Source organism: Setaria viridis, chromosome 4, assembly GCF_005286985.2.
Source record: "Setaria viridis chromosome 4, Setaria_viridis_v4.0, whole genome shotgun sequence".
In the NCBI taxonomy this organism is placed as follows: domain Eukaryota; kingdom Viridiplantae; phylum Streptophyta; class Magnoliopsida; order Poales; family Poaceae; genus Setaria; species Setaria viridis.
This window is the reverse complement of record NC_048266.2, coordinates 10,883,330-10,901,699: the sequence shown is the minus strand read 5'-3', so window position 1 is coordinate 10,901,699 and position 18,370 is coordinate 10,883,330. Positions and strand designations below refer to the sequence as shown.

The following is an 18,370-nucleotide window of genomic DNA, read 5'->3' as shown; positions in this document are numbered from 1 at the left end:
CTCCTCACGCCCTACGCGGCTACGCTCAAACACCACATACAACAAAGCGAGCCAAACCCAGCGCGAGCGCTCTTCGAGGGAAGAGGCGGAGGCCAAACCCAAGAGAAACACAAGCCGCGCGCGCCACCCACCCACCCGGAGCCAAGGGAAGAGCAGAAGCAGCAGCAGCAGCCGCGCGCCGGCAATGGGCAACAGCATCGGCGGCCGGCGCAAGGGCGCCAAGGTCATGCAGCTGGACGGCACGGCGTTCCGCGTCAAGCCGCCGGCGTTCGCGGGCACGGTGCTGCGCGACCACCCGGGGTTCCAGCTCCTCGAGTCCGAGGAGGTCAAGCTCCTGGGCGTCCGCGCCCGCCCGCTCGCGCACGACGCGCAGCTCCGCCCGGGCCGGCTCTACTTCCTCGTCGCGCTGCCCCGGCCGGCGGTCCCGCCGCGCCGCGCGTGGTCCGGCGCGCTCCACGTCGGCGCGCGGGAGCGACTCGAGTCGCTCATGCTCACGCGCCGGTCCACCTCCGACCTCTCCCTCCCAGCGTCCGCCGCCACGGCGCCGGCGTCGCCTCTCTCCACCGCCTCCGAGGGTGGGCCCGTCCGGCTCCGGATGCGCCTGCCCAAGGCGCAGGTCGAGAAGCTCATGGCCGAGAGCCGGGACGGCGCCGAAGCCGCCGCCAGGATCATGCAGCTGTGCGCGGCCAACGCCGGCAGCGGCGCCGCCACGCCGGAGAGGGGGATACTGCGGACGCCCGAGCGGAGCCCGCGGTTCGTGCCCACGCCGGACTGGGGCGTCGGCGCCGGCGCGTTCCCGCAGACGCCGGAGCGGAGCCCGAGGTTCGCGGCAACGCCAGACTGGGGGACCGGGTTCATGATGCCGGCGGGCGCGGGGACGGCGCCGAGGACGCCGGAGAGGTGGCCCGCGCTGCCCCGCATGCCGGAGTACGCGTCGCCGGACGTCAAGGCTAGCCGGAAAGAGGTAATGCACGGCACCGATCTCTCCCAGATTATTTACTATTGCAGAACGATTCCTAGCCTCCAACCTTCTCGCCGTCCTTGCTGTTTCAAGGTTGCAACAGGGAAAAAAAATCCCAAGTTAATTTCTAATACCAGCGTCACCTTTTGGAAATATCTTGATTAATTCTCTGCACGAAGCTGAAACTAGATCAACTGATTTTTCGCACATACCATCCTTGTGAGAAGCACGTGGTAAAGTTGCTACTGGTTTTGACCAGCAACCCTCCTGGAGTATATATACGAACTGGCAGACTGCACCAAAATAACCGATTTTTATATTTAGAAATACTTTCAAATCTCTCTTTTTTAAAAAAAAATAGTTAAAACACAAAATGAGATCAATAGCTAAAGTTATATTAAAATTTTAGGGAACTCGAGAATAGCATTGTTTTTTATAGCATGCATGCATGAAGCAGAGTGCACAAAAACAGAGCACTGCAATAGTCGAAATCTATTTGGATTATTCGGTAGCAGTCAAATGGTACGTTTGTGTTTATCCTGTGCATTGCGTGAAAATTCTCCAACTGAGATGAAAGTGAGTGAGATCTGAGAGCAGCGATAGCTTTGTCTGAAACCGCATATCAACAAAAAAAAAAAAGGGTCTGAAACCACTCGGATCCCTTACGTGTCCTCTCGGGCACCGATCTGGAACTGAATGTTTTCAGGAGTGTGTCCAATACGCCAGGCTAACCTAAGCACCACTATTAAGCTTGGGACCCATTCCATGTCACCGCCCAGGCCTACAACTGGATGACAAAGGTTCCTGATCATGCTTACACAAGAAATGACTAACAATTTCCCCCAAGAAATCCAAAAGGAATCCAACACCATTGTAACTCCCGTTTTATGCTCAAACCCAAATGCAGTCTGCCTCACCTTTTGCTTACTAAAGTTAAGACTTTAAATAATCATCAGGTTAGCTAGCTAATCCCTATCCCGATCAATCAGATAAACTAAAACCCCAACTTCTTGTGCCAGTAGATAACATTAGATATAATTACTAGAATTCAGAAAAAGGGTCATTGTTGATGGGGTTAGCTTTCCAACCCTTTTCCATTGTGTTCTGGGCAATACACAAGCTGTATGCATCAAAGCATATCCCACGAGGGGAAGGAGGTGGTCAGTGGTCACCAATCACCACACTGGCAAAAGCTTCCCGGGGAAACCTCACGGAAAAAGGGAAAAAGGCGAGGCCGACGCCACCATGGATGTTGCCATCGTCGCGTGAAGGTAAAAAAAGGCGAGAGGCGGTGCCGAGCACTCGAGCAATGCCTGAAGAGACGAGTTGATGCCGTTCCTGGCACGCCATGGTTTTATGTGCTGTCAGGTCCGGCGCCGCCTTGTTGGTTGCGGGTGCGGCAGCAGGAGGCGGCTGGGGACGGGTATGATGCGAGAATTTTTCAAGATTTTGACTGGTCGAGTACTCGAGTGACTAAGCAAAATACAGTTGCTTGTCACTCTCGTACTTGGGTATATGTATCGGAAGTTGAATTCTCTGCTTTAGTTTCTCTCTGCGGGTTAGGAGTCGTAGTCGTAGACGTTGATTTAATTTGTTAGATAAAAGAGAAGTTACGTTAATCTGCAGAGGAATAAGACTTGGTCTTGCTGCTGAAAGTTCCAAACAAGTTTGTTTAGGTTATCGATGTGGTCAGCAGATATTTCACGGTTCAAGTAGCTGAAAATCTCGCTTAGGGTTTTCAGTAGCTTTTCTGCAGTCGTAAAAATTGCACTTCAGATGGTGAAACCCCAAACTAATTTCGCTAGTTAATTTGTCAGCTGCTTATCAGTTCAAGGTCAGGATGTTCTTTCAGTCTCATCGTTGCAGGAAGTCTAGAGATGATATAGAAGCATCTAAAAACGTATTGATTAAAGCGTCTCGAAGTGGCAAAGTCAGATTGATTGGCAGTCAATATGTGTTACGTACACAAAAATATTCATAAGTTCCTATTTCAATAGGAAAAAGAATTTGTGGAATTCTCCTGTGGTGGCAGCACAAAACACGCCGCGAGAGCCAGATCACCGCCTTCAATTGGAAACCAAACCAAATTGAGAACGCTTCCACGGATGACGGATCACAATACTACAAGTTGCTCATCTTGCACCCATCAGTTCATCCCCTGCTGATCTTTCCAGTCGCCGTCACTGATGCAGCATTGCGTTCATTCACCACAATCCTATCTGTTTCTTGGCAGCTAAAAAAGGTCAAATTGACAAGAACTCGTGCAATTAATCTGGCATAGTAAGCAGCACGGGTGGTCGACCGTCCCATGACCCTTTCTCATGATCTCATCGCAGTTAACCTTATCGCCATCGCCGGTCCTTTTTATATAATCTCTCCTCGTCTTTTTTCCATGTCAAGATAAAAGGACGTTTTGGAGACATTCATTCCCTTCCTCCGTCATTTTTGAAAACCGCATTATTGGGGTGTGGCTTCTGTCATGCGTTTTACTTTGCTTGTTTTCCCAGCATAATTTAAATTTCCGGCACATCATTATCCCCTAATACATGTGCAGATTGACAATCGATTTGAAATTAATTTCGTTGGTCGCTTTTGCTGACGGGTTTTTATCTGTGTGTGTGTGGTGTTTCAGAAGCGAACGCGGTTCGTGGCGCTGCCAGACGAGATAATCGCGTGACTTCGTCTTCCCCGATGAAACAAGATCGAGATCGGTGGTTGCTTGCGACATGGCAAGCACGCTGGCGAGACGAGGTCAGAGAGCCAGAAGATGTAGACTGATCCGCGCTCGGTCCCATGGTCGTTTTCCTTGGTTGCGGGCTAAAGATGATGATCGCCGGCTGCTGCGGGCGGTCCGCGGCGGCGGCTTCCTGCCTCGCTTCCGGCGACATGGACTGGGGTGTCTGTCATTTACTCAATTTCTTTTTCTCTTTTTCTCTCTCTCTTCCTTCTTCTCTTGCTGTGTGGTGTATGTATGTGCTGCATCTGTAAGGCTCTCTTGCCCGTCGTCTCTAGATGTAGGTAGCTGAAGAAGCTTAGAGTATAAAAAAGTAGTTCTACATGTATATGAAGTATGAAGTATGAACATACTTTTGTGGAGATGACAGTTATACCTATGTAGCCAACAGCTTGGGCGTGTCATCGTCCAGTTTATGATTCTGTTTGCGTAAATATTCCGTCAAAGAGGAACAAGGAATTGCATGCTTTGGTGGTTCGATTGCCTCGTGAACATTTTTTTTTTGAACTACTTTGAGCAAGTTAGCACTTTGCAGTTATGCATAGGCTGATAGGCAACCGTTGTTTGTGCTACACTAGTCATAACGGTGAGCTGAAAGTGTGAACGCTGCATACCAGATGGATGAACTGATGATGATTCAGCGAGTACTACTTGTCCCTATCTTATGTTCTTATACTGCGTGTTTGGGAGTGTAAGCCCCATTGTGGCATACTGGCATTGTATGCTTTTTCTCTATTTTTATTTTGCCTTTTCTCTCTTCTAATAAAAACCATAGCAAATCTTTTGCAATCTGTTCGAAAAAATGATTTAGCGAATCCTGAGACAAAATTGGTCCCAACTACAAATTTCAGAAACTCTGTTCCGAACAGACTTTATCGTGGAAGTTACAAAGCCTCCAATGTTGGGCCCGTGGCCATGATCAGAAGAACACAGTGGACAGCCAGTTTCTTCGGCCTTTTTGGTCAGGCCGTGATGTAGTGTTGAGTACAGGTCCAGTCCAGCGGAACCGCCTCGGCCGTATCGCCTCCCAGTCCAACTCGTGGGCTGCAAACTCGCGCGAGATCTGGTGGGCTTTACATTCCGTTCTGCGCGGCCGACACGGGGAAATAGAAGGCCGCGCCGTTGCTTTCGTCGTCGGTTCGGGTTGGCTTCGCCTCGCCTCCTCCTCCCTCCTGCCGCCGCCCCGCCTGCGCTGCTGCTTGGTTGCCCGCCGCAAATCGCCACGCCACACGAGTCTGTGGCTGCTGCTTGGTTGGTGACGGAGGTTAGGCGGTGGCAGATTTTCCCTTCATGTTTTTTGCCGTGGTTGTGGCGCCCAGTTTCTGCGCCTCAATTGCGGCGGCGCCACAAATGAAGTGTGGCTGGCGGTGGCTGCGAAGCAAACTCGTCCAGGCTCCTCCACATCCGCCGCCAGCGGGCACCGCTGCAAGAAGATTTCCTGTGGGACCGTAGAGTCCGACGACATCGGGATCCAGGCGCGGCCTTTAGAAGCTGCGGTTCTTGAGGGCGATAGGAGATGCTGCTCAGGTATTGTCACCTTCCCCTTTCCCCTTGATTTTATCTGTCCCCATGTCCTATTTCCTGCGTTGGATTCCAAAGATCCATCTACATCACCATTGTCCTATTTCTTATTTCTTAGCTGTTGCCCATTTTCTTGTGATGTGGATCTGATTCTACGGCCATTGAGTGTGGCGGTGCTTGTGCAAGTAGGCAACTAGCTAACTCTTTTTTTCTGCATTGTATTGTACCTATCAAATATTATCAAATATGAGTGAATCAATGAGTATCGGTTGTCACCTCATGTATGGCCTGGCCTTACTTCATTCGGTTTCAAAATTCTGCTTGGCTACCTCTTTGATTCATGCTCTCAACTCAACACTAGCTATCTCTCTGCCTTTTCCTTTCCTTTTTCGGAGTGTACATACACTCCTAACTAGCTAGTGGAAACAAAAGGATGTCTCAAGTCATGGGATCAGTACAGTATGGAGTTCATACATCAATGCATAATCTTAGCTTTTACAAGAACTTGAATTTTAATGTTAGATTCTTGTAGAGTTTTTATGTTCTTTTGAAGAAATTGCTTAATTTCTAAACTGCAGGCTCATTAGTTAGGTTGGTAACAAAATCTGGAGGATAGAACTGATCATATGAACAGCTAGTATTTTAATCATCTAGCTCTGTTAATTGCCTGCAGATTTTGAGATTTGCTTATGGTTCGATGCTTAAAATTGTTAGTGAGCTCCTATCCTTTTGTCAAAAATATTCTCCAAAATGTAGATAGTTAGATTCTAAGTCATTAAAAGATCCATCAAGTCCCACTTAATTAAATCTGCTGTGACCTGTAATTGGAACACATCCAATTAAATTTCCTTTTTAGATTAAGGAAAAAATAGTTCTGGCCTCCACTTTCAGGTTTGAAAGCTTGCAGCCAAAAGGTTACACCAAACTGCAGTGCTAAGACTGCTTACAACTCCAGACGAAACAGAAATCACCGGGGCACTTAACAGACTAAAACAAATGGACACCAAGATCTAGTCTTTGATTCTATTCCTGCAATTCTAGCCAAGATCGTTGAAGAGCTCCATGGCTGTGACCTCCATCCTTCGGCTACTCTCCATTAGCCTTTTCTTTGCTTCCTCTTTGGACAGTTGTGCCCAACACCTAATCCAATAAGTCCCCCTAAAGATGATCTGCAGATACAAGTTAGGATTTGTTCTTTTGAAAACTACATCATTCCTACATAACCAAATAGCCCAGCATAGCACTGATGCTTCAACTAAAATTTGAGATCTCAACTTAGATGGAAAACTTCTAATGCAAGAGCCAAACAAATTAGCTATGGAATGTGGCTGTTGAAAACCAAAGGAGATGTAAGCAATATTCCAAAAGAACCTAGCCACATGGTGTTCAAAGAAAAAAGATGCTGAATGGTTTCCTCTGAACTGCAGAAAACACATTTAGTGCATCCTTTCCATTTCCTTTTCACAAGATTGTCTTTAGTGAGAATGACTCCTTTTCTCAAGTACCACAAAAATATTTTGATTTTGAGTGGAAGCTTTAGCTTCCAGAATATACACTTAGAAGGGATTCCTTCCTGACTCATTAAGTCCTTATACATAGAGCTCACAGAAAAGGTATACGTTCCGAATAAAAGTGTCATTCTGTTCATCTAACTGTACGCTTAGAACTTTCCCTACCAAGTCTTGCCATAGTTTCAGTTTCTCTCCTACTATACAGCCACTGATTCTAGTGCGAGTGCAAATAGTCAGTAGCTAATGTGCAACATGTCATTTCATATTTTCTAATGATTGTTTTCTCTGAAAAACAGGAACTGATCTCAGGAGGTCTAGTCCCACTCAGCTCCAAGGTCTCCCCTCCCCTCCTGATTCTCCTGACTCCTGATTAGTAGTTTAGTTCAGTTGATATGGCTTTTGGTGCTACCGTGCTACAATGGAATTAGCAGTTTCGATTGCCATTTGCTAACTGTCAGGATGGTGTGGGTCCAGCACTTTGGTCTGTATAGGTCTGTGCAGACAACACAGTATCTGCTAGTTTTTTCTTGAGTACAGGAACTTCTTTCTGTTCACTTCTATGCCTTTGTCTTTACTATAATGGTTGCAAAATCTCTTAAATTTGACTGATTGCTTGTCTTATCTTTGTTTTTATTTTGGCTGCTTACTTGTCCTGTTAAATTAGTGATAATACTGGATCTTAGCCTGGAGATGTTGTTTGCTCGATGCTGTTGAGTTGCTTAGTGCCACAACTTATTCCATGTTGATGTATCCTGAATCCTGATGTTGTTTTTGGTTCTAATGCAGGTGATCGTTGGTGCTGTTGGTGGTGGCGGCGCTTCCTCAGGTGGGTGCTGAGGCTGAGGCCCCCAAGGAGGAGAAGGAAGGAAGTTAATTTTGATGTCCTGTCTGGCACGAGCCAGTGGCTTGTGAACCTGAAAATTTGTGCTCTTAAATTGTTACAAACGACCCCGTGTTCCCGGTTCATACGAGTATTTGGCTATGTTGTTTAGAATCAAATGTTATGCTGTGCTCTATAACTTTCACGGAAGGTTATGCTGGTTAATTCGTTGCATATTGCAAACATATATTCTAGAGATGTATCATTGTGCTTGTGTGGCAAGTTGAAGTGTCATTGTGGATGTGTAACGGCAGTTTTACTAAGCTCGGCAGCTTGCAGTGGTTTGGCTACTAGCTAGCTAATGTGTTCTTACTGGGTTGTATTCATATTTGGCCAGCACTTTGTATACTTCTATGGTGATGAATAGTTTGGGGTTGTATGGTGGTGGTGGTTTGAATTGGAGTGGGTTATATTTATTTCTCTTGTGAGAATGGGTTGGTGGGGTTGCAGTCAGGTTACAGCCCAATTAGCAAAAAGGAACACGCGCGAGCCATGTTTTCCACGCTTGGTCCTGCCGTCCTGCGACTGCGAGGATGAAAAAGCTGGGCAGCCATGAACAGGAGCTCTATCCAATTCCATTCCCTCACGTGGCGGCGGCGCTTTGCCTCGTCAATGCCGTCACCCATCCCGACCAGGGGACCAGCGCCAGCCAGCTCCACACCCCCACCCTGATCTGGCGGAATCTTCATGGAACTCAACCCGTGTACAGCCTCCGCGACGACTCGAGGCGGCCGTCCGATTGGCCGCCGGTACGTGTACGTCCGTGGACGGTGACTTGCGACGGCTCGCTTTACATGTAGGACCGGCGGGGAACCGGCCGGCCGGCGGCGTCGGAGGTTAGGCATGGCCGCATGGGCGCACGCTCAGCAAGTTGACCACTTAACCAATGCAATCAGTGGCGACGAAAAGGAGCCCCCATGTGTTAACTAACATACCGTACCTTTCGCGTCAGGACGGTGCTGCAAGAAGAGTGGAACGGTGGAGGTACGCGCGCCTAGCGAGCTCTCGGTTGGTGCTTGGATTAACTGGTCAAGGCTCGGCCCGATCGAGAACCTTAGGCCTCTTTATTTTTTTAACGAACCGGTATGATATTGTACCTATTTCATTGATAGAGAAGAGTACAACCAGCTAATCGAGAAGAAAGAAAAAATTATATACCGGAAAAAGAAGCTGCTAGGTTTTTCGCCCTTGCCATTGCCCATGTGGCAGCCTCTGCTTTAATTTTTGCCATCAGCGCGAAGGATGCTTGTCGTTTGAAGACTCTTGCGTTTCGTTCCCCCAAATTTCCCATATGACAAGGAGTGTCAAGCTACGCATTCCACTCCGTGGGATGTTTGGCGTTGTTGTCATGTTGTTCCATCATTGTAAGGTGGAGTTATATTGGTGCCACATGTGTATTTCGTGTTGCACTGTCCATGTTGCCACCAAGCTCCAGATTTTCCTTGTGTACCTGAATTGGGTCAGCAGATGTAGAGCAGATTCCCCTGTTTACTTGCATAGAGGGCAGACCGGACTATGTGGCCATCCCCTTTTGCTAGTCGGTCTGAGGTCCAAACTCTGTTTTGGAGAATGAACCACGCGAAGAATTTGCATTTTGGCAGTGCCCAACTCTTCCATAGAATAGCAAGCTTCAGGTTCTTTGTGGTACCGATGAATTGGGCTCTGTAGGCCGTATTCGCCGGTGGGGGCAAGGACCCAACGTATTTGGTCATCCTAAAGCGGATTGAGTTCAACTTGGCATAGCATGTTCCATAGTGTCGCGAATTGGCCAAGGTGGGCAACAGTGGTGCCCCTGGAGATGTTGAGATCTCTGATCCAGTTGTTGTTTGTGAAGGCGTCGTCGAGCTTTCTTCTTTTGTTTCTGGAAATGGCGAACAGTAGAGGGGCGGTGTCCCTCAGCCGCCAGACCTGCACCCATCCTGAATGCCAGAAACTCATTTTCCAACCGTTTCCGACTATGATGGAGGTGCAAGCCGCAAACAGTAGTTGGTCGGTGTTGTCACAGGGGATTTTAGTGCCCACCGAAGACTTTTCTGGTGACACCCACTCATGCCAAAGCCATCTTAGTCGTAGTGCTCTCGCAAATTTCTCCACCTTGAGGACCCTAACCCTCCATTTTCTTTTGGCAGGCAGCTGCGGATCCAGTTGAGTTTGCATTTTCTGTCCATCATGTTTTTGTCGCTAGCCCACAGGAAACATTTACAATTTTGTCAAGATCTTCCAAGACTTCTTTTGTAGCTTTAAGCACCATGAGCAGGTATACTAGCTGAGAAGATAATACCGACTTGGTGAGGCTGACTCTACCTACTTGCGTGAGGTTCCTTCCGTTCCACACGGAGAGCTTGCCTGCTACTTTGTCCATGAATGGTTGAAAGTCCATCTTGTGTAGCCATCTATCCGCAAGAGGAAGACCAAGATACCACAACGGGAAGCCGGTTCTTGCTATTGGAATGCCTACGAGGACGTTGTCAAGGTCGATGGAAGTGCAGCTGATGGGCGCGACACTCATTTTTTAGGTTCGTGCTTAGGCTTGATGCTTCCCCAAAGAGTCATAGTAGCCTCATCAAATTTGTCATATCGCTTTGAGTCAGCTTGATGAATATGGCCATGTCCTCCACGTACATTGACACACAAAATTGTGCTACCCATCCTCCAAGTTTACTTAGGAGGCCAAGTTCGGTCGCACGACTGAGCAGTTTATGTAGAGGTTTGATGACGAGAATGAATAGCATTGGTGAGAGTGGGTCGCCTTGGCGTAGGCCACGCCCGTGTTGTATCGAGTCAGTGGTATACTATTGAGGAGCACCTTGGAGGAGGACATCTTGAGCATCGCGGTTATCCAATTCCTCCATCTTGGTAGGAAGCCTCTATGCTGCATTAGCGACAACAGATAATCCCATACAGAGTCAAAAGCCTTGGAAATGTCGAGCTTCATGAGAAGGGCTGGGGAATTTGTTCTCTGAAATTTCCTCGCCATGTTTCTAACATATGAAAGTTGTCATGGATACTACGTCCTTTTATGAAGGTGCTTTGACATGGCGAGATGAGCTGTTGGAGCAGGGGTGCCAGTCGTAATGCTAGTATTTTGCATATGATCTTCGCGAAGGCGTGGATAAGGCTGATAGGCCTGTAATCCCTGATAGATTCTGCCCTATATTTCTTGGGGATTAGTATGATGTTCGCAGAGTTTAGCAGATTTAAGTCGTTGCAGCGTAAGTTGTAGAAGGATTTGATAGCCGCAATCATGTCGCCTGATGGTGTCCTAACATTTGACGAAGAAGTGTCCAGTGAATCCATCAAGGCCTGGTGCTTTATCTCTTGGGAGTTGCGATATGGCCCGGACTATTTCTTCCTCAATGAAGGGGGTGTCTAGACCCGAGAGGTCAACGCTGGGCTGAATTAAGGTGTCCCAGTTGAGATCCCTTGTTCTTTCTTGCGGCGCGCTCATAGAAGCTGTAAAGTGTTCAATGACAACATTGGTCTTGTCTTGATGTGAGACCACCCATCCTTGCACTTTTCGAAGGCGTTGGATGAAGTTTTTCCTTCGCCGTCCATTTGCCTTTAGGTGGAAGAATCTGGTGTTGGCATCGCCTTCCTTGAGGTTTGTTATACGTGAGCACTGGCGCTTATGTGCATGCTCGATAACCGCCCATCCTAACAGACGTTTTTTAAGCTTTGAGCGAAGGAGGAATTCAGCCTCTGAAAGTTCTATAGTCTTGCACCATATCAAGTAATATAATAACTTCCTGAGCCATGTGGAACTTTAAGCGTGCATATGAGATGATCGTCCTACACCATGATCTTAGCGCCTTGGCTGTTGTGTGCAGCTTGTCTCCTAGCCTGTGGAACGGCTCAGTGTGTTGCGTTGGCTTATTCCATGCAGAGGCTACCACTTCTTGGAAACGAGGCAGAACAATCCAGAAGTTTTTAAATTTGAAAGGCAATGGTCGACGCGGCCCAGATTGTTCTGCAAGCAGTAGCGGGCAGTGGTTCAGGAGGCTCGTAGATAGGGCATGTAGGACGTGATCGCCGAAGGTGAGGTCCCAATTTTCGTTGCAGAAGAACCTATCTAGCAAGCACAGGGTTGGCCTCCGGCGCTCATTGCTCCACGTGAATTTTCTATTCTGTAGGTGAATCTCCTTCAACTTATAGTAGTTTAGCGCTGATCGAAAACATCGCATAAGCTGTAGATTTAAGTTCCTATTGTTCTTGTCCCACACCCGGTAGAAGAGGTTAAAGTCACCAGCAATGATCCATCTAGTGGTGTCGTCTGGCTTCAAGGAGCGCAAATGTTGTAGGAAGGCTATTTTCTTGTTGCGCCGTGAAGGCCCATAAATCAAGGTGAGGAGGAACTGGGATGCGCAGCTTCACACAGTCACAGAGCTATGATGGAATAGCTGCCTAAATTAATATCCTGCAGGTCGACGACGTCGTCATTCCATAAGATGAGAATTCCTCCTCTCGTTCCTGACGCTGGCTTGTAGGCATAGCTGTTGAGGCGGTATCCACCCAAAAAGAGGTCCAGAGGGGCGTCTATCGCTTGTAATTTAGTTTCTTGGAGACATGCAATGTGGCAGGTAGTTGTCTTAAGAGTCCTGCGCACCGTGAGGCATCGTGCCACTGCGTTGAGGCCTCTCACGTTCCAACATAGAATGTCAAAATTGGCGATCATCATGGAAGTAACGTTTGGCCGCACTTGGAATTTTGTGTCCACTTTTGCCAGTGGGAGCGGGAGTGGGAAGAGGAGTGAAGATGCGTCGTCATCGGTGACATCGTTGGTGACGTTTTTGTCTTGCTCGAAGGTTGAATCCAGCTGGGCAGCATTGGTTTTGCTTATAGATTGCCCGAAGGTCGGTGCTAGTAGGGCTTAGATCAGGTCGCTTGTGTATTGCCCGAAGGTCGTAGTCAGCAGAGCGTGGCATGAAGTTCACGTAGTGCAGATACATAAGAGTAGATGTACTCTTAGGTCGGCTTGCATCATCTTGCCTCTGGGGACTCCAGCTCCTGCAGACTAATGTCCACAACAGCCTCACCTGTCTGATGGAGGATTGCTTCTATCACCGCGTTGGCGTCTTCGTCGTCCAGGCCGAACAAAGTTGTCATTGCCGCCACAATATGCTCCAGCAACGGCCTGGTGAAGGTGTTGGTGTAGTCCTGCAGAACCTACTCCGCTAGGGCAAACTCATTGTCATTGAGGCCTAGCTTGCTCCAGATGTTGAGCTGCGCCCGCTCAATGGCCGGCATTGCCGGATTCTTAGACAGACGGACGCTCCTTCTTAGCACCGTCATGTCGAAGGTGCGGTGTTGACGCGGGTGTTGCTGTGGCTTGGGCTTGTCGTGGAGGAACGCCGGCGTCAGGTTGGTGAAGAGATCATCCACCTGCGGATCGTTGGCCTATGGCGTTTCATGCTCGACATCCAGCTTGTGTGCCTCCTCCTGCTGTGGCTCCTGGTCGGAGCCGAAGTCGGATCCGGCCACCGCTGCTGCAACCCCAAAAGCTAGGCTCAACCCAGATGCCTGTTGGGCTAGAGCTAGGTAGGGCCCATCAGCGGCCTACTGTGCCGGCCGGTTGCCGTCACCTTCTGGAGCCAAGCAGGGCCCAGCAGGGCTCTAGTGCGTCGGCTGGTTGCCATCGCTGTTCCTCCGTGCTGGCGAGCTCCAACACATCGAGTGCGCGCTCGACGTCGGCCACGGAGACCGGCAAGTCATCGTGTAGGCGCGTGAAGATTCGAGTTACCAACATTAGGCCATTGGCTTGCCTTGACCCCGCGAACCAGGCTCCACCCCCTCCAGGTCTGCATCGCAGTAGCATGGGGGAGGATTCCAGGCCAATCCTGTCAGCAAGGAAGTAGGCCTTGCTGATGTATTTACCAATGCTACAGAGCCAGCTCTCCATTGGTGTCGTGCGTTCCTATATGTCGTAGGGAGTGATGTGGACCAGTTCACCTATGATCGTGCCAATGCTGTTCTTGAGCGCTGTTGCTTGCACGCTGAAGAGGGTCTACAGCTGCGCCGGCGTCTTGGTTAGGAGGTCCCCTGCTGTAGGCAGAGGGTGGAGCACGCTAAAGCAGCGGTGAACGTCCCTCCCGTCAGGCCGCTGGAAACCAGCGTCTGGGCCGCCCGCGTCCATCCTTCTACGGCCTCCACGGAAATCGGCATCCCGAGGTGATCTGGAGTGCTCGCGGCGGGCCAGGTCAGGCGCCCGACGCTCCTTGTACTTGCATGTCCTACCGCCATGGCCCGGGTGGTCGTAGTCACCGTCGTCCTCCTCTTGACACGACAGCCACGAGAAGCTGTCGTCCCTGCAGGTGCGACGGCCTTACCGGTTGCTGCCGTCGCGATGACGGTCATCGGCTTCGTGGTCCCGACCGCCTTTGGCCTCCCGCCTGTGGTCGCTGTCACGCATGTCATGGCTGCGCTGCCTAGGGCGTTTGTCCGATTCAGGCTCGGACGGTGGTAGCGGGAGCCTCGCCAGAAAGGCGGAGCGCCCTTCCACCAGCGCGCCGTCTACGATGCTGTAGCGCCATGCATACGGCCGCCTCATCGGGGTGAACTTCTCCGAGTTGTTGACTGCCCCTTGCAGGTCATAAGAGGCTGTCATGTAGTCTTCCAAGAGGTCAAGGTGGATGAAGACCTCGTACCTTATGCCTTGCTGCCATTTCTCCGGAGGTGAACGTAGAACAGTCACCAGCGAAGACTTGGCCGACGATTTGTGGGTGAAGACCAGCCACACCCGCTTGGGGATGTCGCTCGGGTTGGCAGACCAGGCATATAGGTCGATGTGGCGTGTGTCCGCCGGCTGGACGAGGTCGGTGTTGATGCACTGGAGAGCGCATTTGGAGCTGATGACGCGTTCGACGATATCCAGCGTTCAAGCATGGCCGAGGATGCCGTCGAGGTATAGGCGCACTCGGAAGAAGAGCCTGATCCCCAGTGTGTGACTCAGGTTGCGCCACTGCCACAGGCAGATGTCGATGCCATGGCCCTTGAAGCGGCCACGGTCTCTTGCCACTGCACACTGCGCCATGTTCTGGAAGCGAACCAGAAATGGCTCATGCTGGTGAGCGGTGATGACGACATCGCCTCGCTGTAGGTGGAGCTTCTCCAGCAGCAGGTCTTTGATAGATGTCGCTAGCTCCTGCTCCCCGCGGTAGGTGCAGGGCCCAAGGCACCATCGAGCAGCCCTCCCAGTCGGGGACGTCACGCTCTAGGTCGAAGGAGTTGGGGATGAAAACTGTCTCCTCGTCCGGCCGCGTGTGGGGGTCGCCAATCGCCATCCTGGTGGGTTGTTGCCTCGGCAGCGGGGGAGGAGGTGGAGGAGGTGGAGGAGGTGGTGGCGTGGGAGGAGGGGTGGCGGCAGCAGCAGAGGGGGAGGTGGAGGTGGAGGAGGTGGTGGTGTAGGGTGCAGCCGTGAACCTGATGACTGAGGTTGGTGGCGTGGCGTGGAGCGGCAGGCGCGTTCTTTGTGCCCGGAACAATGATAGCGGAAGCAGCGAATCTCTGCAGGCGGAAGCGCGATGGCCAGAGCTGAGGCACACGAAGCAGCGGCCCGCGGTGGCTCTCTGGAAGGCCTTGAGCACCACGGGGGGGGGGGGGGTGGTTCTTCTAGCAGGTTGTTGGCTAGCCCTGCGTAGCCATGAAGGCCGGTCATGTCAACCGTCACTTTGGCGTGGGTTGGAGCGAACCTCCGGAGCGCGCCTCTTTCCCCCGTCTGACCTCTGACCAGCCCTGCTCGGTAGGAGCACCGCGTCGCGGTTCATCACTGCTCACTGCATCGTGTCGTGCCTCCTCAACGCCCTTCGTCCTTTGTTGGTTGGCGCAGTGAATGCTGCCCCGGCGAGGGGGTAGCTTGGCGGAGTAAATACTGTGGGTGGTTGACACGTTGGGGTGGGGTACGGCGGTGTGCGGCTGCCGCAACGGGCCATCTCTGCGTAGGAAGGCTTCAGATCCGACGTGGCACGGGTTAAGATCCGGCATGGCGCCGGGTGGATCCGACGTGGCAGGCACCCAATCCATCTCATCGAGGATCGGCCGGCCATGGTGAGGAGGTGGTGGGGGGAGTCAAGGAAGAAGGGTTCCCAGGTGCTGTGGCTGGAGGTGGCTTGGGCGAATGAGTTGGTGGGCTGGATCCGGGTGGCGGCTGGCTGCGGGGATGGTTGATGGTGGGGCTGGGCGGCCAGATCCGATCCGGGGGGAGCGGTGGCGCGGCCACCGTGGGAGGGGCATCGGGTGGGTGATCCATTCTTGACCTCTAGGGCTCTTTATAATTAGCGGCATCCTTGCACGTCAATTTTGTGGAATCCCTGAATTATAAGTGTTATTAATGTGAGTTTGTGGAACTAGCCAAACAACCCGTACGTGCAGTTTTCTTCAAATGACGACACGATTCACACAGCCCTGTACGCACGTACACTCGCTCCATAAATGTGTATAAACGCACACCTGTTTCTGTTGGCGAAGTTACCATATCGAATGGCGACTGCTTAGCGCTAAATGTTTGAATTTTATTAGTTGTCTGTCTTGCAGGACTCGTAGCAAATATGTTCTATTGTTCCCTGCGTTATCCAAATTAATTAATCATCTGGCAATTCCTTGAATTATTGAAAATTGTTTTCCTTTTATATGCGACAGTTTGCTTTCACTAATCCTATTTAAAGAGAGGGCCTCAAATCATGGGTTGGATTAAATAGAGCTGAGCAGTATCCCACACGAGAGCTGGCCGACAACAGTAGTTCACCGTCTATCATCATGATGAGTTGCGTCCTCAGTACTGGATTAGAGGCCACCACCACTTATAGCAGCAATCTTGCGGTAGGTAACGAATCACGTCGTGTAACTACTCAAGCCCTATTTGTATACGCTTTTCTGGAACTCGCTTATCTGGCAAGCAAGCTTATCTGATAAGCCTGCTGTCTGGAGAATCTGCTGTCTAGATAAGCAGGGTGTTTGGCAATCCTGATTATTTTGTGTCGATTGTCTGTCCTGATTGGTAAATTGATCTGAATGCCCCTAAGACTGATAATAGCTCATTTTTATTATGAATCTGAGGAGAAGACAAAATTTCTAATACCTTTGGAGTTTGTTAAATAGAAATTACATTACAATAATATGAAATTCATACGATAGATCGGTCTAGTATGGAAACATCCATCATGGGTACAACAACGAATCACGAAACCATAGTGACAGCAATAGCATCACGCAATGCACCCATATCAATGTCATCTCCTAAAGCACCACCACCACCATCTGTGCTAGGTTGGGTTGAATTACCATCATCTTCCTGAAAATCCTCTTCAAAATGCACGTCATGTACGGCACTATCTCTGATGAAATTGTGAAGGGCCATACAAGCAACTATAATTTTCGACTGCTTGTTAACCTGATAACTGGGCAAATTCAAGAGAATGCGCCACTTCATCTTTAGAACTCCAAATGATCGCTCAATCACATTTCTAAGGGATGAATGTGCATGATTAAACACTGCTTTCAATCCTACCGGATGTTGACCATGCTGCCATTCAGAAACATGATACCTCTGTCCCTTGTAGGGTGCAAGAAATCCTTTTCTATTAGGATATCCAGAGTCAACAAGATAGTACTTACCTGCATGTTATATTTATATGTTATATCACAATGAGCAAATATTCTAATGCGGCAGGGACCGCGGGCGGCACGGGCGGCCGGTGGCGGGGGCCGAGCGCGGGCGGCACGGGCGTCCGGTGGCGGGATCCGAGCCCAGGCGGCGCGGCCGGAGGCGGGGGCCGAGCCCTGGTGGCAGGGGCAGCCGGTGGCGGGGGCCGAGCCCGACGGAGGTCGGGAGGCGGCCCGAGCGACCCAAGCAACGGCGGCGGCGGCGGGATCTGGAGCGGACGGGAGCGACGGCGGTTGCGGGAGGCTCGGGGGCGGACGATGGAGGCGTCGGTGGCTGAGGATACTGCGGAAAAACGGTCCGCTTGCCCCAGAAGCGTATCCAGACCCGCGCACGAGATAAGCGCCCTGCTAGTTCTATTCCGGATTTTCAACTAAGCGGCTTACGTGATAAGCGGGAAATAAGTAAGGCATTTGGGTGGGTTTATCGCTTATTTCCACCAATAAACGGGAAATAATCGGATACAATCAGAGCCTCAGTTCTCATCCTAGGATAGCCATCGCTGGCTCACTAATGTCGAGATTTTGGTGGGCGTTTGAAACATCAGTTCAAGATTGTAGCAGTAAAGGCATAATCCCAGCTATTCAAATGTCATTTTTTGGATTTCTACCGGTCATCATTGTGCAGAGAGTCCAGAAATAAAAATTGGCTACATCATAAAAACTTTCTTAATTTTTCCCTCAATCGAGTCATGTCCAGTAGTTTTTTTTCGTTTTTGGTGGAAAAGCGGCACCTAAGAGTGGGACAGAAATGACCCCATTCTTGTCGACTTCCTGGTCATCTCCTCCAATGATTGCAAATCACAGGATCTGAACACCCAATAAAATGTACTAAAATGCTAGAATACAACTGCAAGTGCCACTACAAATAAAATACCTACCAAGTGGCGACGATCGAAAGGCTGCGGAGGCAGAATCGCCTTCCTTTGGGTATCCGAAGCGCCACCCGGCCAGCAATCGCGTAGCGCATCAGGAGACAGGCCTTGCGGGCGTGCACGTCTCTGAACTCCCTGATGACCTGGTGCCGCGAGCGCCGCGGGGCCCGCCAGCGTCGCCGAAAGGCGACCCGGGACAGCGACCGACTTGGCCGCACGCATCCGCGTCGGATGGAG

The 18,370-nt window shown here is 50.5% G+C and overlaps 1 protein-coding gene and 1 long non-coding RNA gene across 2 annotated transcripts; both read left to right on the top strand.

Annotated features, from left to right (window-relative positions):
* On the top strand, positions 1-4,173 carry LOC117854151 (uncharacterized protein At1g66480). Its single transcript, XM_034736448.2, has 2 exons — positions 1-964; positions 3,594-4,173. Exons 1-2 carry the CDS (start codon positions 185-187, stop codon positions 3,636-3,638), a joined length of 825 nt encoding a protein of 274 aa, XP_034592339.1. The 5' UTR covers positions 1-184; the 3' UTR covers positions 3,639-4,173.
* Positions 4,174-4,768: 595 nt separating this feature from the next.
* On the top strand, positions 4,769-7,829 carry LOC117851495 (uncharacterized). The gene is made up of 3 exons (XR_004639559.2): positions 4,769-5,222; positions 7,024-7,062; positions 7,514-7,829. It is a non-coding gene; the product is annotated as an uncharacterized lncRNA (long non-coding RNA).
* Positions 7,830-18,370: the final 10,541 nt, after the last annotated feature.

Coding starts and splice junctions, on each gene's coding strand:
- LOC117854151 (XM_034736448.2), top strand. CDS start 185: ATGGGCAACAGCATCGGCGGCCGGCGCAAGGGCGCCAAGGTCATGCAG. Junction 965..3,593: donor TCAAGGCTAGCCGGAAAGAG/GTAATGCACGGC, acceptor GTGGTGTTTCAG/AAGCGAACGCGGTTCGTGGC.